Consider the following 22,990-nt stretch of genomic DNA (forward strand, 5'->3'; position numbering starts at 1 on the left):
CCTATGTTGGTCCAGTGGAATAAATGAATGGTCTGCACAACAACTGCTTTAGTTGAGTTTTGGTGTGTTATTTCTACAGGTTTGCACACCACTTATGCCCACACTGCAAAATATTGGTCAATTTGAATTGGGCAGCTGAAGTTCGTTATTATTCAATGCATGTGGCATACATCACAAGCTCAAGAAGTGTAATTTCTTCAACATTTTATGAAGTAAATAGAAACCTTGCTCCACAAGCATTGTTAAAACACTTGGGAACCCTGAGAAATGCAAGAAGCAGTTGGATGTGCCTTCTGCTTGTCCATGGATTTCTCTTGTCTATTTTAGACTTTGGGCAGTCCCTCTTCAGCTTGGTCCTGACTCCATCGAGCCTGACACAAAATTGAGTGAGAGAAAAATTGTCTGAGCTGCTCACCCGCCATGTTTCTTGCCACCAATAATTTTCCTTGCCCTTTCTTCTCACATCACTCTCAACAGACTGTGTGAAGAGGGGTTGCTTGTAGTCTACATGTTCGTAAATTCCCTCAATAAAATTAGTTACATGAAACAGACAAACAGAAATAGAACAGAGTAACTATTTTAATTAACATGGTTTGGTATAATTTGGACATAAATGACTTTATTATTACATGAGGTCTTAAAAGAGATTCAACTAGTATCACTGAAGCTAAAATCCTGCAACACAGAGCTGTTTGTATCTAGCTACTGAACAGAAAGTGCACACTTATAGACTGAGATCAGTCTCTTAATTTTCTCCAGAACTGTAAGTTAGAATAAGTGTGAAAACAGTGCCATCACTCAAGCAGCATCTCCCTGAGCCTGCTCTACAGAGCAAAATGAGTCTCTTCTTTTTTCTTTCTCAAATCATTCAAGAACCTGAAAAAAAGTAGAGTGGTAAACTATAAAAATGCATGACATGATACAGGAAGCTAAACCTGTTAGTTGACACATGACTAGTGCAAGCATGCAAATACTTTTTGTCTGTAAGGAGGCCATTTTGAGACCAGGGACATGTTTTGACCAGACAAGAAGCTAGTCTCGTTAGACAAAAAAGTAAGAAGATGAACTCGATAATGAACTGGTAGAGAGGGTGACCTGAATCCCTTCAAATCAAAGTTGAGCTATGAATCAAAAGATGAGATTGCCACAAAAAGCACCACTAGGGAAACCCAAGGTTAAAATGCTATTAAAATTTCTACCTCAAAGTGACTTGAATTCCATCTCTGCCACACTCTTTTCTGCTGGTAAGACTTTCATTTTCAGAAGGACAGTCCAGGCATACTACCACCTCCGTACTCTGCACTGACTCCTAACAGTGAACAGAGCTAAGGCAAAAAAAAGAGTCAAATCTCTGCTTATGGACACCTCATGAGAAGGCACTTTGACATACATGTAGATTCTGCCACATACAACACTACATACAAGAAATTTGACTCCATAATATTGTGTAAACTCTAGAGAATAAGAAGCCAACACAAAGACGGAAAAAAAGATGCGAGAAATCAATAAAATGCATTGTTGACTAGTACTGAGACAGTTTTATGTCAATACCTGTTTAAACTTGGCTCGTATATTCTCAAGATTAACAAACAACTCCTCATTCATGACATCATTAATAGGTAGAGCCAAGATCTTCTTCTTTAGAGTTTCTAACAATTTAGTGCACCTAAAACATGCAGCAAGAAACACCTGTGAGTGCCCGCAACAAGATAACCAAAGAATAACTTCTCAACACCTTCTCACCTGGCTCCTATGGTGGTATTTATTGCCATCTTGGCTATTTTATATAAATAAAAAGATTCAACATTATTTAAATAGCTTCCAGTACTGTCTATTACACCAGTCAAAAAAACATTTCCAGACAAAACAGCTTAGGGGGACCTCCTTCCAGTCAAAGCCCTATTTTGTTGTTGTTGTTGTTGTTTTTATTACAATTTAATGGCAATTAAATCTAAGACTAAAGGCATACACAAACAGACAAAGCCATAAGGATAATCTGTAAAAAAGTGGAACACTCCATGCGAGACAAATCACCATGTAGCTAATCTAAATAAATAATCATGTAATAACAATCAAGGAAAAAAAAAATTAAATCAAATATTCATTTCTCACTTAAAAACTTCTTCATTCCCGACTTAAACACTGCACAACTAGGAGATAACCTAACATCTAAGGGTATCGAATTCCACATCTCCATAATTCTATTAAAATAAGTGTTTTTAAAAGTAGTCGTTCTAGCAAAATTTGTCTTCAACGAGTAGTCATCAGCCGTTTTTGTAAAACAAAACGGCAAATTATACAGGAAAAAAAATGTAGCATATAGAAAAATACAAATAATGACATTTTCTTATTTGAATTATATATTTATGTAGAAAATAATAATAATAATAATAATAAATAGTATTTTTATAGTGCCTATCCAAGCATGATCTAGGCGCTTTACAAGTTGTAAAATATGATCAAAATAGAATAACATACATGTATTATTATATTACAACAGAATAATATAATAATACATGTAACCATACTGGTTACTTTCATAATAATTTATCGAGTTAATTCAGAATTCAGAAGACGTCATTAATAGTCAACGTGATACCTTTGTTTTGCATCAGGACTTTCCAGCAAAATCTCATGCCACATTGAAACAAATCCAAGATAAAATCCAACCTGAGAGGAACAGTATACTGGTAAGCAAACTCCCAAGGAGCTTGCGATACGAACTTAGGCATACGTGAATTTTTCACTAGATACGATGAAAAAAAATGCAATGTAAAATGTAAATCTTATTTATAGTGGTCATGCATTTAGCTATACAAGCACTAAGCTTAGCTAGTTTACAGGCATGGCACTGGAAGAAACGAAACAAATTAATATTTCAAATAAACGAAACATGGTTAAAAAATAATTCCACTTTTCCTTTCTTCTTCTATGTCTATGAATTTACTCTTAATGAGCACCCACGTATTTCATTAGCCTTGTCCAAAACCCGAACTGAAAGCAAGTTCAGTAGCAACTAACCTCGCCACCAACTTCACAGCCTTTCATCAAACCCAAGTGACGTCCCTCTTGCAGACCCTTCAATTTTCCATCCTTGTAACCTTCCTTATAACCACTCTCATAACATCTGAAACAAAAAAAATACTGCTCATCTCTGTTTTAATTAAAAAGCATCGTAAAGGTGGAAGAGTACCTTTCCTCCAGGAAAACAGCAGCATCAAATGCATCATCAATCTCGTCTCTGTACGCCATGTTTGCTTTCTCCTTACCCAGACGGCATTGCGGGTGAGTTGCCATCTTAAAATCTGAAATCGGAATGGACTCTGGAAAACTGGAAAGAATGCGAGGACTCCTGCGCGGATCACGCCTGGCGGCAACTATGTTATTAAAGAACTTCATAGAAAAGGCGCAAAATTTATGAAGAACCTAAAGACTTCTAAGAAAAGGAAACAAACTTCAGCCATTTTTATAAATGAATATTTCACATTCGTAACTCCAACCCATCCAAAGGCGCTCACGACTAATTTCCAATGCGCCCTGACGAAGGGCTAACGCTCAAAACCTCACCGTCACTATCTCGCTACGGTGGTTCCTTCAACTTAATAAACAGCTTTGTGTCCAACCATCTAGCTAGTTTACTGATCTCACAAGATTTTAACCTGTGCTTCACTGGTATCTGATAGATTTACAAGTGAATAATGCAAAAGCGAACAAAAACTAATTAGCAAGATGTATAAACACAATTCAAAATTACTACATCACTTTGAAGCTGCTATAGGTGCATATAGAAGGTGCAGAAAAAAATATGAAACCATCCTTGGAGACCCAGGGGCAGTTAGGGAGGAAATAAATCGAGCAAAAATTGAAGCGTCGAAGGTTTCAAGTAAGGCGGGAAAGTTTTTCTCGCCTTACTTGTAAACTTTGGACGCTTCAATTTTTGCCCGATTTACTTTCTTCCCCCGCAACTAACTGCCCCTGGGTCTCCGAGGATGATATGAAACCATGTTACTCAAAAAGATATAATTTAGAAAAGTATATCGTGAAAATACTCAGAACCCATTTAGGTCAACCAAGAGATTGTTGCAAAGAAAATGTACTGCAAAATACTACCACCCCTTTTCCTGAATTTTCTCTCCTGATTCCTGATAGGCAAGTCTCTTGATCAATGACACAGCATCATTGCTTGCATAATAAAGTATGCATGTGACCATGTGCTGCACAAGCTAGTCGAGTATTGTCTTGATATCTTTAAGGTGGTCTGTAATGCTTGGTTCGAAAATAAAGACAATTTTTCATTCCCATGCAGCGTTTGTGATTGAATTCTTTGGAATCTGCAGGGTTATTTTTAATGAGGAACTGGGAGACAAAGAAGTTTTTGTAGTGGCAGACAAATGACGCCTTCGCGAAAATCGCACGGCCTTTCAAAGATCTTTGCTTGAAAATTCTATCTTGGTGGTCGATGTTATTGTTCAGTCATCAAAGACAAGAAGATTTTAAAATTGCAAAACTAGATGAATTACGTGGCTTGAAAACCGCTTACAACTGTTATTTAAGCTGCATTGTTTGTTGGCAGCAAATAAGTTACCCTCTTGCAAGCATGCTTTGTACATTTACTTTTCAATTTTACGAAATCCAAGATATGTTTAATATTACCTATGCAACCAGCTGAATTAAGCCAGAACCAGACGATGACATTTTTAATTATGTCTTTTCATTTTCAATAAAATCCTGTGTTGTATTCTCGTTAATTATTTACTCTTAACTCGAAGGCACATAGAATTATTAAATGAGCTCTCTTACAAACTGTCTAAGATGCTATAATTATTTTATAAAACATGAATTTAAAACGTAGATTCAAAGAAGGTTCAGGATCTTTTAAATTATCAAAACAAATCAGAACATCATCATGTTCAAAATATTATCGTTTCAGCAATGCTCAACTATGAAACGGTTGGTAAATGTTTCTTAGAGAATCCGTTGGCGAGTGAAAATTTGACTTGCAAGGTAGTGATCTCCACAGCCATGAAAATTATTTCCTTTGAACGTTACTGAAGAAGATATGGCCGGGAGACATGGTTTGAATATTTAATACGTGCTGGTTCTTCGAAGAATTATTCAAATTTCAAACGTAAGCAGCATTGTTCACCAAGAATATTCCCACCCGGAATGGCAAGTCTGAGATTTCTCCGTTTTTCAGTTTATCAAGCAACAGGCTGGCATGGCAACGTTCGGATGATCATCCTATTTGTGATTGGACAGAAGGACTCGGACATTGGTCGGCTTGTTGTCGACATTTTCCGAAAATAGCGCTCGCTTATCGCAAAACTGAAAACAAGTCGCAATAACAGTACGCACCCTCTTGAGGAATCAACAGGTGAAAAGCAAAATAAAACACATTGGCCGTTGTTGGGATATCTAATGAACGAAATAATAATATAAAAAACTCCTGGTCGAATGTTAAATTGTACCCTATTCAAACGGAAGTGGGGATAATGCAGCTTTTACGATAGAAATAAATTATAGGTCTCTAGAACAGAACAGCCGGTTTATTAGTAATAAATAAAAAATCGTCCTCCACGTGGAAAATTTCCTCTTTTTTCCAGAGAAGTGACCAAAGATCTAAGGGATGACGTATCCAATGACAACGCGATATCAATATTTAATATGTAATCTATTCCCTAATTTATGCAAATAAGACGACTTGTGTCGTTCGAAGTTTCTGATTGGCTCGCGACCAAAATAAGTACAAAGCTGTGGCGTTCAGCTGTTCGCCTGTCGCTTTTCTTTGTGCGTGAATATCCGGTGAATGGAGGAGATAAACACTCCGGGAAAAGACGAGCCATAGCGGCTGAAACAGTCATTATAGTGATTTTAAAACAACTTACAATCTAGAGCAGAGGATGTGGTGTTTTATTTCGGAGCCAAACGGCATAATTCATGAAATTTTCCTCCCGAAGAATGCCGTCGGGCAAGAGTGTTTGGACAAGGTGAGGAATTACAAGTTGGCGATTCTCAACATGCAATGAATATTCCCAAGACACCTGTATGCCGATGAATTTTAAGTCAACTTGGTTCACTTTCGAATTACTTGCTTTCGTAGCGTTGTTTGGTACTTATTTTATGGTTCTTCAACCCTTGCAGGTTTGCGAAAAGCTAAAGCTAGTCGAGAAAGATTATTTTGGCTTGAAATTCGGTGGCGCGAAACGAGCCAAATTTTGGTTGAATTTGAGAAATTCTATGTCGTCGCAGCTCACTGGAAAGCCGCCGTATCGACTGTATTTCTTGGTCAAATTCTTCGTCAAGCCACAAGAACTTCAGCAAGAAATTACACGGTAAGTGAAACAGGTGAAATTTTGATGTATGTTTTGCGTTTTGTCAATCGTACCTGCCGAGTGAGCCGCTCGGAAATATCCACAGTTCACGCGGATAGTGTTTGTCATAGTCTTTATTTTATTTAACAGACGTTTCAGTTTCATGTGTACATCTCTCTGTTTATTTTTTTTTCCTTTCAGGCACCAGTATTATCTGACTTTAAAGAGCTTTATAAGCGAAGGGAAGCTAGAATTGTTGTCTGCGCAAACGAAAACCATCGCTCGACTATGCGCTCTGGTTGCTCATATAGAGTGCGGCGATTTTAGTCAAGAGCGGGTGCCAAAATATTCATCTTACATTCCCATGTCTGTTTATAATGTGTACGCCAAAACCTCAGACCTTCAAAAGGATGCAGCGATCGAACACAGCAAGCTAGTTGGTGTTCCTGTCTGCGAGTCGAAAGTAGAATTTTTACACATTGTATGCAGTATTCAGGGCTATGGAATAGAACTTTTTCATGGCAGATTGAGCGACGATAAAACGCTTAAAAGGGTGGACATTTATGTCGGTAATGATGGCATACGCGTGTTCAGCATTAACCACGAATTCGACTTGAAACAAGGAAAAGATGTCACAAGAAAAGTCCTGGAAAAAAGGTAAGCTTTTGCTTTTGCTTTGTTTGGTTGCGCGTTTGACGAGATTGCCAGTAAAAAAAAAACATGTCATGAAACCTATCTCGGCATTAAATGTTGATCTGAAAAATGGTTGAGACACTGTTTCGAAAATTCATTCTTACGGCGATTTATTTTCAATATTGCGGGAATCTGACACAAATCGTGCAGGCAGAATAACCGCATAGTTTACAACAGTCTTAATCTAGCCCTTAACTGTCTATCATGTGTAATTCTCATTTTCTTTCAAAGTGAGTGCGAATAATTATCATGTACAAAATTTTGATGTCATCAAATTCAAGCGCTTAAGCCTTTTTGTTGAAATCAGTACTTGCTAAATTTTTTAGTGGGTTTTAAAAATTCTATAGGAACCTGCCGCATTAAGCGTGTCGGTATCTTATACCAGAACTTTTAAAGTGAAGGTAAATTTTGTTCTACTTGTGTATCAGTCTTTTTATTGTTTCTTCCCGCCTCAGTTAAAGTCACATGTATGTTGAAAAAAATTAGTTCAGCTTTGCTGCCGATATAATTTCAAACTCCAAGTAAAAAATACGTGCAGAATATAGATGAGACTTTATTCGCGTCCTGCCAACTGTCTGTAATAGTACTGAGATATTATTTACCTTGAATAATTAATTCTATCTGTCAAAACCGCAAAATACGGTTATACCACTTTTTGGCAGCGAGAATTTCCCTCCTTTTTTCTGGGAAAGCAATAACTGCATTCAACAGGCTGACTGAGTGAAACAATTGTAAAAGATGGCAGAAGTCGTAGACTGGGCGATCTTGAAATTATTTCTGTTCGTTAAATGTATTTCTGTCTTCTTTGCGGCGGTGCATTTAAGTAGAAATACAGAATTTTACGTCAACACAATTGAAAAGCCTCCTCAACAGAGTAGAATGGTGGGATGACAGATATTAAATAACCAAGTTGGACTTCAAGCAAACAAATATGACGTTATGTTGATAGTGGTAACTATAAATAGGCAAATGAAAATATTGCAAACCGAAGGACTGCAGATTACATTTCCAGTACTAAATTTCCTTCTTACAGTAATGAAAGAGAAAGACGAGTAAGAGCTGATAATTCGATTCGTTTCAATCGCTTTGCTGTAACGTTTTACCCGAGGAACTTTCATTTTCTATCTTTTCTATCTGTTCTTTTTTTTCCGGTCTAGAGGCTTCGTGTTGTCACATATTCCGAGTTGTTTGCCTTTGTAATAGTGTTATTTCCAAACACTGCGACAGATGGAGTATTGCTTCACTCGTATTTTATTACAATTCCCGTTGTTATTCAGGCTATAAAAGCTAACCCCACAAGCTGGCGGACTTAGGGACAACCAATTAAAAAGTGTCTTCCAAAGTGGTACTGAAGTAAAGCGCAAATTACGCTAAAGAAAACTTCCTCCATCATTACAAGTTCCTGTTTTATCTCCACATGTAATTACGTACAGTATTTATAATTCATGCTGCATAAGCTTGGCGATTTTGTGTTAACCCATCAAATAGAGTCACTCATTCAAAATGGAAATCGAAATATTAGAAACAAGTAGATTGCTTTTCCCCTCCTGAAAACGTGGTGGGTATTGAATGTTTGCTGGAGTTGATGGAATTGGGGAGGAGGGGTGCAAGTGAAAGCGAAATCATTGTAACCCTTCAAGTAGTACAAACTGACTCTGCAATCAGTTCAAATATCTTTTTCTAGTCGGACGGCAAAATCGTCCTTCTTTGCGGGAACATCGTGAATCAAATGGCTGTAAAGTCAATTTGGCAACAGTTAAAAGTGTGCCTAGCTGCTTGCTGTGACTCATAATAGTCCTAGAATCGCAAGTTTTTGTGCAAAGCAACTCAGCAGTGGATTTACGTCGCTGATTTTTATTGGAGGGCTGTCGATTTACCTGTAATTTTCGATCCCAGTGAAGTTGAAGCTTCTTCTGGATTTCTTGTTTTTTATATAATGAAGAAAATCTCAAAATAACGATGCTTCGTTGCAGTCACTAAAGTTAAAAATACTTTCAAAATATAACACATTTTCAGGCCCTTGGCTACAATATAAATATTCGAGCAATTGAAAAAAAAGATACGTAACAAACACACTCAGTGAACTGATTTCTTTGAAAAAACCATCCAGGTTATTTGTTGATGTTTACATGTAAAATTCCGTCCAATATAAAAGTTTAAACCCATAAAAATGGTGTTCAGTCTCTAGAGCACCCCAAACCTGCTTTTTGTTGTGTTTTTGCGGTACTTTCTTGGAAATATTTTCTAAATATTAAAGTAAAGGTTTTAGTAATCCGATCTGATTTTCCTTTCTGAATTTTCGGTGGATTCTGTCCACCTTCACAAGAGTTGCAATCTGTAGTCGGGTTCGTGTAACGGAATTACAAAAACCTTGAAAATGTCAAGTAGTATGAAAACTCACTTTGCTAGAATAGACACTCGCTTTGGTTGTTTGTGGTAGAAGAGACTTACTGCCACGCTAAAAGTAATCGGTTCTCACCTCAAAAATAAATCAGCTTAGGAATTATGGCGTCTGGTTTGTGACCATATTTCACAGACAAGGTGTATACCTGTCAGCGAATTGATGTTTTACGATAACTGCAGAAATTCTCGCGGGCTCGTTGGCTAATTTTTATTGCCAATAAGCGGACAGACACAGGAATTTATAATTGATGCGATGCTTCAACGATTGAGAGCAGACAATTTGAAAATTTGTTATTACAAAAACAAACTGACGTCAGTTTTTCATGCGTCTGTCCTGTCCTTTGGATCCGCAGCCTACTTTGACGATGTTATGGCGAAATTCATTGTCAATAACAGGGCAAGCGTGAAAAACTGAGTAGACGTCAATTTGTTAATTTGACATGAAAATAAATCCTTTTTACGACCTCATTAACATGCAAAAAAGAGAAAGAGCTATGGTTTTCAGTTTATTAGTGAAGCAGGTGTAAAATACTGACATTTGCCCTTACGTGCCGTTTGACTTGTCTTTCAGGGTGTCCTTTGAAGATGTGTCTACAGTCTCCTACAATAACCGCTCGTTTACTGTTGTCCACGGGGGAACTGGGCCGCAAGCTCAACGAGACACTTATAAGATGAAGTGTGAAAGCGATGCTGTTGCCTTGTTCCGAACTTTTACGGAGTTCCACACATTTTTCCAGTGCAACACGGTAAAACGATCCGTTATCGATCAGTGTACGAGGACTTTCGCTGGTCGGCTGTTTTCCGTGTTTGTGCCTCGTAACGAGTTTGGCAGGATTTTCCTGTTTGACGTACAGCGCACGCGACGCCAGGCGTACAGCCACGCTTGGGGAGAGCTGAACTCGTGTCGGATGATTGACATGACAAGCTCCACCTCGGCAAGTTTTCGTTCAGTCGGTGCGTCAGTGGAGTACCGTCCAGTCCAGTCCCCGCTCTCCCAACGCAAGTGTTATAGCACAAAGAGGATCGACGAAGCCGGACCGTCAAGGGGTCAAGGTCGGAGAACTTTGGCTGAGAGAGAATGCATGGAAAATATGTCCTCAGAACAACTGAAGGTTATGGTACGACACCTTCAGGACGCCCGAGTCTGTCAGATCTGCATGGATAGCGAGGTCGCCACTGCTTTTTGCCCATGTGGTCACGTGGTTTGTTGTGTAGAGTGTTCAGCCATGTGCAAGGAGTGCCCGTTATGTCGAAGTCAAATTACTTATGCACAAAGAGTATTCTTTCCCTGCGAGTAAAATGGCACATTGATCCTCCCTTATGCACAACAAACCTCGACGCAGTAACATAAAATGGCGAACGTTTGTTTTGTAAAACTTAGTTAACAAAAAGAGTAATGCTGCGTGGCAGGCCTATTGTTGTGGAATGGAAAGAAATCAAGTTGGTCACGCAGTAAGGATGCTATGCAATAGCTGCCTAAATACAGATTAACGTAAGAAGACTCTGCAGTCCGTGAATGACAATGCCCTTAGCGAAGAGCAAAGCAGTACTGACTAACCTTTTGACTAAATATGAGAATATTTATGGACACAGTACCAATAAGAGATGATCATGAGAAGGTTGCGTTTTATACAAGAATTTATGAGTAAAAACCAAGAAGATGTTATCTATAGCGACAAACTAAGAGTTGTTTTGTGTCTAAAACATCAGAATCCATTAGAGGATGCCCAAAAGATTTTTTAGAGGAAAAGCTTTTCATATTTATTATGCAATAAAAGAAAAACGCGTGCATAAGTAGAGATTGGTTTTGTAGACGAAGCATTGAGTTTAACGATTTAGTTGTTTTAGATCGGCGAGTTCCAAAAGTGTGGAGGAGATCACTTAGTGGCAAAAAGCTGTGCAGTGATTGTCACATGAGCTAAGAAACGTAATCGTGCCTTCCATGCTGGCTCTTCAGCAGGAATTTGCTCTCGTACAAGAGGGATTGAAGTTTTCTTCCATTGTGTAGTGAAGGTTTTAGCTCCACGTGGGAAAAACAATGGAACATTTTGGTGTGGTCCTAGGATTGCTTTTATGAAAGTTAACGTCAACGATGGCGAAGTTTAGTAAATACTTTGACTCGACCCCCTATTTAGTTAGAATAGTTACTCGAGGAGTGTGGTTGCAAAAGTGAAATAAGGTAGTTTTTTCTGGTTTTCTGAAGAAACTTGACGCTTTGGGATCGTTCGCTCACTTCATCCCAAATTGAATCTTTTTCTAAGTTGGTCGATCTTAATCAGGTGAAAACCCGAGGTTAGATTGAGGTAGACTTTGTAAGAGCGTGGTCGAATATCGATTTGCCTAGTTAGGCTTTGCGCAGTAGGTGTAAGAAATTTTGTGTTGCCAAAGTTCCTCAGTTTAGTTAGCATTTCAGATAACATTGATAGTTCGGTAGTTATTTATAGTATTCCTAAAATCTATCGATTGAGTGGTGATATTGGTTTGATAATTCAGTAACAGAACAGGGAACTCTCCCACTTCTCCCTGGTAAACTAAGAGATGTAGATTTTTAAAACAAATAGTTAAGATTCTATAATAAAAGTGCTATTAAATGTGTTGTGGTGTCACCAATCTTTCTCTGTATGTGGCCATTGGCTTGACTACCCTTTAATTTGCTTGTCAGCTCACAGTAGGTCCCCTCCACACTATGGCGGAGGAATTTTAAAACCGAGGTTTCACTCTGAAGACGTATCAAATGTTTTCCGACCACACTACGCCGGAGAAATTTGAAAACGCAACAATCAGCGCTCATTTGGCATTTGTGTTTGATAAAACTCGAGCAGGGGAATACGATGATTATCGTAACAAAGCTCCGTTTTCAAATTCCTTCAGCGTAGTTCTAGTGTGGACGGGGCCTTAATTTATGAGAAGTTAATACACAAGTTCTTCTACCACCCTGCATTCAAGTTTTTTTTTTCTTTTTAGTTGGAACGGCTCTTGTGATAGTTGTGTCCAAGCCGCACAACAAATTGCTGCGAAAATTGGCTTGATTCCCTTTGCTTTGATAACTCCAGTTTCCCAACTGGGTACTTTATAATGACCTGCAGCTGCGGCCCGTTTCTCGAAAGGCCCGGAAACTTTTCGGGCTCGTTATATAAGCCATTTTTAGTTAATCTGTATCTAAAAACCGAGACTGAGTGTATACGCCTAAAACTTCTCTATGAAGAGAACCTCTGTGTCGTATTGAGAACATGTGAATAAAACAGCTCCGTGATCATAAGGATTGAGATTTTGCTACTGCTTTCTGGCTGCGAAAACTTTTCGGGACCTTCGAGAAATGGTCCGGGCCGGGTTGTTTGAAAGCCGGTTTAAGCTAACCCAGATAAAAAGTTAACCAAAGTATTAATTTTTCTTGAACAAAAATATTTTTCATTGCTTATGTTTTGTGCAGTTTGACATAACTCAAGCTCAAAGCTAAAGGACAAGCGATTCAAACAGAAAAGCTCACTGGAAAACTAAAACTCTCTTACATCTTACAATTATAGGCAAGTCAGGATCGGGAGGCCGGGAGCCACGGTTCGAAAGTCTGTCAAACGATAAATCCAAGTTCACTTTATTCCAGTTAAACTTCAACAAGGGATAATTAAAGATCTCTCTGTTAAACTATTAGTAAAATAGTGTTACCTTGTGAGCATCGTTACAAGCTTGCTACATGCAAATGAGAAAGGGAATCTAATGACTAGATTTTCTGTAAACAAACAAAACCGATTTTAAAAGCCTGTTTATATTTATTCATGTTGTCATGGCAACGGCACATACGTCAGCTTAACTATAAAAAATCCGGAGTTTGTGTTGTTAACCTGCGTGTTGCCGTTTTTAATTTGGTTTTATCAACTGGGTTGATAATGTAAATTGGCCACCGTAAAGAGATTCGAAAGCTGACGTTTCGAGCATTAGCTCTTCGTCGGAGGGAAGGGCTAACGCAGATAGAAACTTACCCCCTATATTCATTTGTTGCCATTTTTGGCGATCAAAGGATCAAGGGTTTTAGAGACAAAAGTGAATGAAACATACCAAAGCTAGACTCCCACCAATTTTAATACCGTACACTAAACATTAGCAACATGTTTGGTCAAAAGTATGATTAATAACAGTAGCTTACTTGGTTTAAAAACTCCCGCCCCTTCTCGCATGGAACATTTGAATAAATTTAAAATTACGAGTGATTGAGAGTACAGTCTCGTTTGTCAGCGGTTTTCCACAAAGGAAAAAGCTAACGTGAGGAGTCTGGAAACCATTTTGTCAATCAAAAATGGCGGACGACACTTAAAGTCTTCTCGCAGACGGATGAAAGATTGAAGTCCGAAAGAAAATGTAGACTTTCAAATATAGCCAAGCATGGGACAAGATCAAAGCAGTAGTTTGGCAGGTCAGATGGGTCATCCAAATGTACCCTATACGAAGTATTCTGTGGAGAAAAATGACGACACTAAATCGAAGACGAAACAGAGAGCCAAGCTGGAAGACATTATGGTTGTCAATGCCCCAACTGGAACCACGAAAATCGTTTCCAAAAAGGAAGATCGCGACATTAAAAAACTAAACAATATACCATTTTTTTATCCACTACTTCGAGGTACGATAAATGCCCCTGCGAGCAAAGATTTGGAATTCTTTGATAAATTCGACCCTCGTCCCGGTTTGTCTTTGTGTTTGAGGTATGAAAAACACTTAAAGCAATGTGCGGAAGCCGTGTCGTTTGATCAACACATGCTCTCGTCACAGATTCGAGAAATGGATGTTTACTGTGTTTCAGTTCTACGAAGGGTAAACGACAGGTATAAGAGATTATCCCAGGCAGCTGTGCAGCTGAAGAAAGTCGAAGAAATGAGCGCCAACCTCAAGAGGATTGATGCTAATCTTAAACGGCTTGTACCTATGATGGAAAGACTAAATAACATTTTGCCAGAAGAAGAACGATTGGAAGAGTTCTCTTTATCTCCCTACAGTACAGGGAGTATACAACAAAGTTGACAGATCTGAGATTATGTAAGGCTTGGGCACGGGCAAAATCGACGTTTGACAGATTACACCCCTCGCCCCACTCCAAACTAGTGCTACTTAAATTACAACAGGCATTCTCTTATGCTGCACACAATACTGGTGGGTTCTACTGAGTAGATCCCAGGCCATCTTCCTTAATGGTAAATTTCATATTCTATGCTCATTCAGTGGGGAATAAAAAGTCAAGAACGGACTTGCAGTAAAATATCACTTTGCATTATAGAGTGCACTGATCACTGGCACTGTAAAGCAAACTGCTGCAGTGATACTTTTTTCCCCATTTTCTATATTTAAACCCAGACTGTTGTTCTATTGACTTATGAATTCCCTTTTGAATGAGCCCTATTTTCACTGAAATTTCCTGGTGGGATCTACTGCAGTGTACTATAAAAGGAGGGGGGGGGGGGGTGAATAGGGGTATCAGGGTTCATACCCTTTTTCAAAAACAAATTTTCAGGACTTTTCCAGGACTCAGATTGATTTTTCCAGGACTCTAAAATTCACATTAACCTTTTCACTCCCAAGATCTCAATTTTAATTCTCCTTGCTGTCTGCCATACATTTCATGTTTTTTACGTGAGTTTAACAGGTTTCCAGCACTTTCCAGGACCAGTAGCCCTTTCCCAGGACTTTCCAGTCCTGGAAAATGCCACAGTAAAATTTCAGGACTTTCCAGGTTTTCCAGGACCCGTACGAACCCTGGGGTATGCAAATTTGCCAGTCCGTGCCTTTTTTTTCGCCAAATCCATTGATCCACCAATATTTTTGTTCAAATCCGAAACCACAATTTACGTCCGGAAAGGTAAATGTGAATGCCATTGTTACTAGTAATTTTGCACAAATAGTAAAGAAGGCAACATGCTTGATGACTATAACACAGTACAATTCCAATAACAGTCTCACACCTGAGTTTAAATAAGCTTTGTTCAAAAGAAGAAATAATTTGGATGAACTCATCAACATACCGACCAAGGCTGAAGAAAGATCTGATCTAAATTTCGTTTATGACCCAAGATCCGAACATCAAGACAGGCACAATCTGGAATCTGCGCCAAAATTCACAGCTGATCCACGATCCAGTGTTTTCAAAATCCACAAATCCGCTTGATTTACGGCAAAAATCCACAATCTGCGTGCTTTTTAGGGCCAAATCCATCAATCCAAACACCTATTCATCCCCCTCCTATAAGAAGCCTTTTGGTTAAGCATATGGGACAGTAGTAAAATGGTCTATAGTGACTTCTTTTCTCTCATGGTGAGAATTGTTTTTGATGTAAGAGCTGGTAAGCATTAGAATAATTGTATTTAGTTTCATACTTTTTGGCAGGATGCCTTGACACAAATAAATTACAATAATAGTAAGCAGGCTTATTCCAACAAGGCAAGCAGTGCCCAGTTAGCTATAGTCATGTCATATCCAACAAGTGCCAGAGGAATAATTTTTTAATTAAAAAATATATCCCCCAATTTGGAAAACAAAAATGAAATTAAAGCCAAAATGTCCCCAAAAGTATGCATATGCTTCACATATTTGTAGAGCATGGTATAACTGCTCATATACCAGGAGTCAATGAAAACTCTTGAATTGCATTATCCAATGATCCAGTTTTTAACAATGACTATTGTTTCAGTTCTTGTCAAAAGACAATACATTTTGATCAGAAGTGGTTGGGTACTTTCAGCTGAATATGTTAAGACAGCATTCATTTCCAAATAAAAAAAGTAAATAATTTGCTTTAATTTGTGGTTTCGTTCTTGAAAAATGCAAAATGTGGTCATTTAATATTTTTTTTGCAGATGACAGCTATCATACATACCAAGATATACAACCCAGCCTCGTCGCTGAATGGGCCACCCTGGCTAAATAAAGTTTACCTTTACCTTACCCACGTGTACAGCTGTTGTAACAGTTTTTCACCTTTTGTTAGCTGTGTTCTTGTATTTGCACATTATCTCTACGAAATACTCACATGGTGTATTCAAGCCAAATCCAAACTAAATAGAGCTTCTGATTGTCTGAATGGGATGCTGTGTTTCTCTAAACTGATTATGATTTGTCTTTTCAAGTTTTTGTGGTGATTTATTTGGGGAATGTTAAAAAGCTGGAAATGAAAGGTTTAACCATACTGAGATAATTATATAGAGCATTTTCACTCATGTGGCCAGCACCCATGGAAATTCATTGGAACAAAGGAAGCATAAGAAAAGATTTCAACTCCAGCAGGATTGGTTTGATACACCAACATGGCCACCATTCATTGTTTTGGAACACCAATGTGATGTCGTGAAAATGCTCTATAAGTTTATTCTACAAATTTTTGTCACCACAAATGGGACAGAGGTGTCCAAGAAAATTGTTCTCATTCTTTATTACACAAGTTTCATAACTTATTTGACTTGAAAATGCCATACAATGCTTTGTGAGTATCAACTGGAATGCAGGTAAAAAATGTCCAAGTTAAAATAAAGACCAGTATACACTAGTGGCCAAGACCAACATTCATGACCTAATCATTAAAACTACCACTCAGTGGACTATCTACACACTAATGGCTATTGGCCACTATAGAATACACGAGAAGGGTGTCTAGAGATTGGAGAGCTAACATTTTATTCAAGGACATGCATCAGAGGGTAGGAGAGGAACATATCATTCACTGGTGCATTGCAAATAAAGGTCTTCTAGTAATGTACATTGGTGAGGTATAACTGTCGCAGTACGAAATGGTGTGTTTTTGCTCAATGCACTCGCTTCTGTTGTCGGCTTCTATAGATATCATTCACAGGAGGTGCAGCAGAACTCTCGTCATCACTTTCATGATCAGCAACTGGTCGTTTAACACCACGTTTGTTTTGGTCAACCTCCATTCCATCTTCACTGCCCTCAACTCCATTCACAGGGCCTAACTCAGAGTCTGGCAATCCTGTGGTCACAACATGGATATAGTATTTATAAAGACAAAATTACATGTAAACAAAGCAGACAGGCTTAAAAAACGTTCTGGCTTTTAAGCAAATGAGTACTCCACCAAGAGTCAGGAAAATGGATTCTGGATCACAGATCAGAAATACATTAGAACCAATTGCCAGGCATGCCAGTAATGTTTCCAATGTACAAAATCAGCAAAACTAATTGAATTTCAATTAACACCACAGTACTGCATGCATGCCTTGTTGAACATTACAGTTTAAATTTGTGGATCATTTCAGTGGCAGCAAAGCTGATAAGTGACTTGCAAAGTAAACGTCTTGGAAGTTAAGGTGAGAGAGAAATGCAAGACTTAGTGGGACATCATAACCCCAGTGGTAAGAGTGACTCTAAAAACAAATGTTTTGATCTTAACTTTTTGAGCTAACAGGTTTGTAATTATAAAATTAAAAAAAATCCAACAAAATGAGACACTTCTAGCAGGGCATTTATCAACATCCAGCATACACGATACTGCTGAGTTTGTTTAGTAGCAAATTTGACTGATACTGTTGAAGAAACGGCTGATGTTTTAAAATCAAAGTTTCCGTGCATTACAAACCTGAGGGTGGAAGATCTGGTATTTGACATTCCAAGGTCAACCTGATGAAATCTTCAACCATCACAAATGGACCCTGAAAACATTAGGAGAGATGCGGCTCAATAAATAACTAGTTACATACTAGGAAAACTAGCAAACTAGGAAAATAAGAAATCCTGGCTATAATTTTTCAAAAATGGCTCATTATAGATCTTTCCCGCATTCCAACAAACAATGGCACTGAGTCAAGGTCAGGGTGGACAAAAAAACAGCAAATGTATGAAAATGTCCACCCCAACCTTGCTCTGGTACTATTATTATTTTGGACACACTGACGCAAAATGCTGGAAAGGTCTATTAAATGCATGTTCAACAAACAGAAGGCACCACAATTCTCATTTAATTGCTAAAGGAAGTGGCTTAGCCCATTTTGCTGGTCAATATGGCACTGGTATTTCTGACAATGACTACAAAAGTCATATCAGATTTTCACAGTGCATCCTGTGTGGAATGAATTACTGAAAAAAAATACTTACAGTAATCAAAAAGACCACTGTTAACACTTAATGACAGAGAATTAGAATAAAGTTACATTTTAACAACTTGTACATGTATGTGGAACTTCTCTAAGGAGGACATTGCACAGTTGGTATCTGTGAGGTAGATGGTGACCATCACTATTGGACCTATGTGTGTTGGTCCTAGGAACTGATTGTATTTCTCTTTGCTTGTGACCCTTCCATTACATTATACAATGGTGGTTAAAAAAAATACCACACCTGAAAGCACGATGGAGGCGGTAACAAAGTCATAAGATGTGCAGCTGCTGGTGGCACTGGAAACACTCCACCAGGTACAGAATGAAGGCCAACTGCAAAGTAATGCAGCAAGTTTATTTTTACCAGTAATGGAATAAATCATGTATGAAAAATAAAAGGCTAATCTAATCCAAACCAGGACTTTTTTCCACATAATTTCTAGGTTACTATAATCATTATAAAAAGCCTTTTTGAGAGGGAGATAGGAGGGTATACCTGTCTATTACTTTTGGGTCTTACACCTGAAACTTGACAGATAGTACATGTAAGTAGGTGTTTCATATGTAGTAAAACCCTGCATGTAAGAACCTACAATTTTTGAAGTCTGGCAAAATAGGTTCTTTTATTTTGGAGCAGTTATTGGCAATTTAGGCTAAGTAGGTTCTTAATTAGGTTCTTAAAGGGGCTCAGTCATGGTGTGCACATTTTGAAAAGTTTAGCCTAAATTTTTCAAATTCGTCGTTTGCAATCCATGTCAATCTTCGCCATCCTTGACCATCCTTGTTCTTCCATGGTTTATTACTATCTCTTTGATGTTTTTCTATTATTTTCAGGTTTCCTTCCACTTAAAAGAGATTTTGTACGTGGCCTTTAATTTCTATGAAGGAGATATAGTTGATGATTACCAGAAAAATAAATAAACGTAGGTTTGGTCCTTAAATATACAGTGTTTATAAACAACTGGGTTACAATAAGCCTAGCACAACTGGTTACAGAATGTGTATGTAGTGTTGTCTCTATAACAAGAGTTCCTGATTTAACTGTAACCAACATAAGAACCTCCTTGATCTTGCTTGGCGAAACAGGTTCTTATATTTTTGGGTATTAAAATGGGAAAGTTCTGCCTACAGGTTCTTAATCCACTAGGTTCTTACATGCAGGTTTTTACTGTACCATTTCCAAACACTGAAAAGAGAGTTGAAAATGCAATGCAGAGTATTTTTGATGAGCTTTGAGGTGTTTGGAAAATAATGAGGTGTAACACTGTTTCAATTGTTGGAGACATATTTTCGATAATTGAAACTAAACCTAAGGGGAGAACTGAGAAGTAAAATCAAAAAAGCTAATGTATATGTATGCTGATTAAGAGCACATTTCCACACAACACAATTTAAGTCGACAAATTATTCATGACTTTGAGACCCACTGCTCCTATTCCTGTATTTACCTAATATGATGATGGGCCACAAGTTTGTAATGTGCAAGCACAAGGATTTTGCATGTGGATTAAAAAGTGTGTTGTATGCTGGACTGTTTGCCTTGTTAAATTCATTTACTCGAGATTCATAATTGGTGCTGTTTCCCTAGTCATAACACTGGCTTTGCAGGAGATCTTATTCAATCAGTATATAAACTTGTAATGACTGGTTTTAGTCTTCCTACCAGCTCCTGCAGTTGGTTTGAATGGTGTCATCTGTGATGTGTCTGGTCTGGGAAATTTAACTGGCTTTTCTTCGCTCTGTTCATCTTGAGTAGTAACAGAGGAGAGAATGTTTGGCACACTGCCACTCTGTCTTGTGGAACCCTACAGACGGAATGAACCATGGTCAATTCTGTTGCTATATATACTAAATAGATGTTTCCTAACTGTAGACCGGAGACAAATTGATGTTTTGTTCCAGAAGCAATGTTTTTCTAGTTTTCAGTAAGTAATCAGATGACTCACTTCAGATTGTGGGACGAAGGGGTCTCAATAACTAACTTTTTCAACAGTCACTACATTCAAGTACACAGACATAAAAAGGCGACACTTGTTTGCCAGGTGTTTTTTAATTTGGGTTTGTACTGCACAGCCTTTAACACTTACTAGTGACAGCCCCCTTTTCAAGTATTATGGTTCAACAACAATATATGCAGCATGTATATCAGACAAGTAATTATTTAAATCAGAATCGTTAAAGTTGCCCGTATAACAGAATAGTAATCTGAACTGATTTTGATAGTTGTGTCACTTACCACATAGCCCATTATTTTTAGTTCCAATGGAGTACAAGGGAAGAGATCCAAGTACTTATAACGATCAACAAGCACTGATGTTTCATGGCCCTCTAATTCCTACAAAGTAAAAAGTAGTAATGAAACAGCTGAAGTGACCGAGAAGAGGAAAAGGGAAAGCTAAGGAAATATTTCAGCTTGCTGGTTACTGAAAGACCTAGATGAACACAAGACAAGCCAGCTCACCTCTTTGTAGATTTCAAGTTTTCTATTCTCCACCTTTACCAAGCTGGCTAAGTCACCACTTGTGGTTTCAAACTCCAGAAATTTTCCCCACACGTCACTGAAAAACACATACAGGATTCTCAAAACAGCAACGTGTAATAGGTTTACGAAAGCCTACTTCTGTACCAGAGCCAGCCCATAGAAAGTTTACTAAGTTGTCCAAGTTATCATTAACAAACCTCGCTTTGTCCTTAGGCATAGAACTCAGAACTTTCTCAAACAGTACTCTTGTGTTGTTGTCATCTGCAACAAATAAAGCCATGTCAAATAAATTTTTTTAAAAAAATAAGCTTAACCATAATCACACCTTCATGAGACTGACCAGTACTAATTCACTAGAAATTCAAAAATCGATTCAATACTTTTGCACACATCAACAAGTTTACTTATGATGTATGTGGGAAGACCACAAAAGTGTAAGAGTAGCACAGGCACAGCTGAGAGAAACTCTAGCTACTTGGGCACATCACAACACAGCTAAAGGCATGAATTGATAGTTTTACAACGTACAATGCCAACAGAAATATTAAACTTCAGCGGGGAAGCAAAGGAAACTTTCCTCATGCCACGAGTGTGCAGCATTGGATTATGATGCATGCTTTCAAATACTCAGCTTAATGACACAGCCCTGCTAGCTATGTTATTAATGGTATTAAGTTACTTCTGTCTTATCCCTCGTGCCTATATTTCAAATAATCATCGAAAAAAAATGCACATTTTTCCATCCTCTAAACAAAGTACAGATACAAGTCATGTAAAGAAATGCAGGTTCAGTGCACTTACCATTTAAGTGTGATAAATAATCAACATAAGCCAACACATAGTCTGTTTCATTCATGTATTTCTGTTATTAAGAAAAAAGAAGATCAACTATTTTATAGGTTATATCTTTCCTAACTGCAAAAGTAGTGTATGGGGCTCTTAACTTGATGGATGAATAACATTCAGTTTCAGAAAATAATAATTTTCAGCAATACCTTTAAACCAAGTTCAAAGATCTTAAATGCAACTGCTTTGTCCTGAAATAAAACAACATTGATAGCTTTTTGTTATCAACCAATTTAAAACTATAAATAGGAAAGTACATAACTCATTAAAATGTGTTCATACAAGGCTAAAAGTTAATAAAATTTTAAAAACCAAAACGTTTTCAGCTGTACTGTCATCATCAGTGGTACATGATGTACCACTGATGATGACCATATGGTCGAAAATGTTTTGGTTTTCAAAATTTTAGTAACTTTTAGCCTGTTATAAACATCTAAAATGCAACTATTATGACATCATTAAAATGTATTCTTGGACTTACTTTACTGCAGTAATACTCCATAAGAGCAGCAGATATGAAAACCTGCAAACAAATAGATTGATAAGACTTGTTGTCCTTGAATAATTTATCACATTCACTCCTTTAATTGTTACCTACATGAAAATTTGTTCTAGAATCCTCCCTTGCCCTCTTGAAAATGGCACGGCTCTCTTTAATGCTTTCTGACCGTCTTGCAAATTTCATGTATTGGATATAAACCTGGAAGAACCATATGCCAGAAGAAAAATATTAACAGAGAAAAAATACTGATCAGGAAAGAGATTGAAGGCTATCACAGGAAAAAAAAAACAGTCTGTACTCACCAGAGTTGGATCTATATTCTCAAGAGCTAAATACTTTTCATAAATTTCCTTTGCCTTCTGAAATTTCATCCTCCCCTGCTCAAGAAAATATCAATCATATTAAAAAATCTTTAGAAAAATAATATTTATAGATAACCATTGAAATCACTCTAGACTGAAGTAGACAGGAGTAGACTCATTCTGGATTGAGCTGGATTTGTTCTCCAAAACTTACACAAAGTTTCCAGCAAAATTGGTTACAACCCCCTTTACAGCCACAACTGGGGACAAGACTAATGATTAAAGACTGCTAGACCATTATTCTCACGTGACTCTACATACAGGTAAGAGAGGAGCTATATCAATTTGATGCAATCCAGTC

General features: G+C 37.8%; 6 protein-coding genes across 10 annotated transcripts in view; 3 read left to right on the forward strand and 3 right to left on the reverse strand.

The window, feature by feature from the left end:
• Positions 1-22,990, forward strand: part of LOC145479086 (uncharacterized) — a 243,610-nt gene that overhangs the window by 142,649 nt on the left and 77,971 nt on the right. The window lies entirely within an intron of this gene.
• Positions 1-22,990, reverse strand: part of LOC145479100 (uncharacterized) — a 76,592-nt gene that overhangs the window by 52,441 nt on the left and 1,161 nt on the right. The window lies entirely within an intron of this gene.
• Positions 111-4,251, reverse strand: LOC145479069 (uncharacterized). Of its 3 annotated transcripts, none has more exons than XM_081457311.1 (6): positions 3,194-4,251; positions 3,022-3,127; positions 2,600-2,670; positions 1,552-1,666; positions 1,200-1,309; positions 111-876 (listed from the first exon to the last, which is right to left on the reverse strand). In XM_081457311.1, exons 1-6 carry the CDS (start codon positions 3,397-3,399, stop codon positions 825-827), a joined length of 660 nt encoding a protein of 219 aa, XP_081313437.1. In that variant the 5' UTR covers positions 3,400-4,251; the 3' UTR covers positions 111-824. The 3 variants fall into 3 exon arrangements, 2 of the variants coding, with proteins under 2 accessions (XP_081313437.1, XP_081313436.1); XR_014048373.1 differs by having other exon boundaries at positions 127-876; positions 1,200-1,325; XM_081457310.1 differs by lacking the exon at positions 111-876 and having other exon boundaries at positions 907-1,325.
• LOC145479082 (E3 ubiquitin-protein ligase MYLIP-like) lies at positions 4,916-12,563 on the forward strand. Of its 2 annotated transcripts, XM_081457337.1 has the most exons (4): positions 4,916-5,987; positions 6,142-6,332; positions 6,513-6,968; positions 9,979-12,563. In XM_081457337.1, the coding sequence occupies exons 1-4, from the start codon at positions 5,901-5,903 to the stop codon at positions 10,703-10,705; spliced, it is 1,461 nt and encodes a 486-aa protein (XP_081313463.1). In that variant the 5' UTR covers positions 4,916-5,900; the 3' UTR covers positions 10,706-12,563. The 2 variants fall into 2 exon arrangements, with proteins under 2 accessions (XP_081313463.1, XP_081313462.1); XM_081457336.1 differs by lacking the exon at positions 4,916-5,987 and having other exon boundaries at positions 6,001-6,332.
• Positions 13,380-14,852, forward strand: LOC145479093 (BLOC-1-related complex subunit 5-like). The gene has a single exon (XM_081457348.1). It carries the CDS (start codon positions 13,785-13,787, stop codon positions 14,418-14,420), a length of 636 nt encoding a protein of 211 aa, XP_081313474.1. The 5' UTR covers positions 13,380-13,784; the 3' UTR covers positions 14,421-14,852.
• Positions 14,849-22,990, reverse strand: part of LOC145479077 (cleavage stimulation factor subunit 3-like) — a 27,757-nt gene continuing 19,615 nt past the window's right edge. For both annotated transcript variants that reach the window (XM_081457325.1, XM_081457327.1), the window contains 12 exons: positions 22,630-22,704; positions 22,424-22,525; positions 22,307-22,348; positions 21,975-22,016; positions 21,781-21,841; positions 21,177-21,240; positions 20,959-21,055; positions 20,734-20,832; positions 20,161-20,302; positions 18,739-18,830; positions 17,981-18,053; positions 14,849-17,374 (listed from right to left, as the gene is read on the reverse strand). In XM_081457325.1, coding sequence (XP_081313451.1) covers positions 17,190-17,374; positions 17,981-18,053; positions 18,739-18,830; positions 20,161-20,302; positions 20,734-20,832; positions 20,959-21,055; positions 21,177-21,240; positions 21,781-21,841; positions 21,975-22,016; positions 22,307-22,348; positions 22,424-22,525; positions 22,630-22,704 — 1,074 coding nt within the window. In that variant the 3' untranslated portion in view covers positions 14,849-17,189. The remainder of the gene's footprint in view (positions 17,375-17,980; positions 18,054-18,738; positions 18,831-20,160; positions 20,303-20,733; positions 20,833-20,958; positions 21,056-21,176; positions 21,241-21,780; positions 21,842-21,974; positions 22,017-22,306; positions 22,349-22,423; positions 22,526-22,629; positions 22,705-22,990) is intronic.

Source organism: Orbicella franksi, chromosome 2, assembly GCF_964199315.1.
Source record: "Orbicella franksi chromosome 2, jaOrbFran1.1, whole genome shotgun sequence".
In the NCBI taxonomy this organism is placed as follows: domain Eukaryota; kingdom Metazoa; phylum Cnidaria; class Anthozoa; order Scleractinia; family Merulinidae; genus Orbicella; species Orbicella franksi.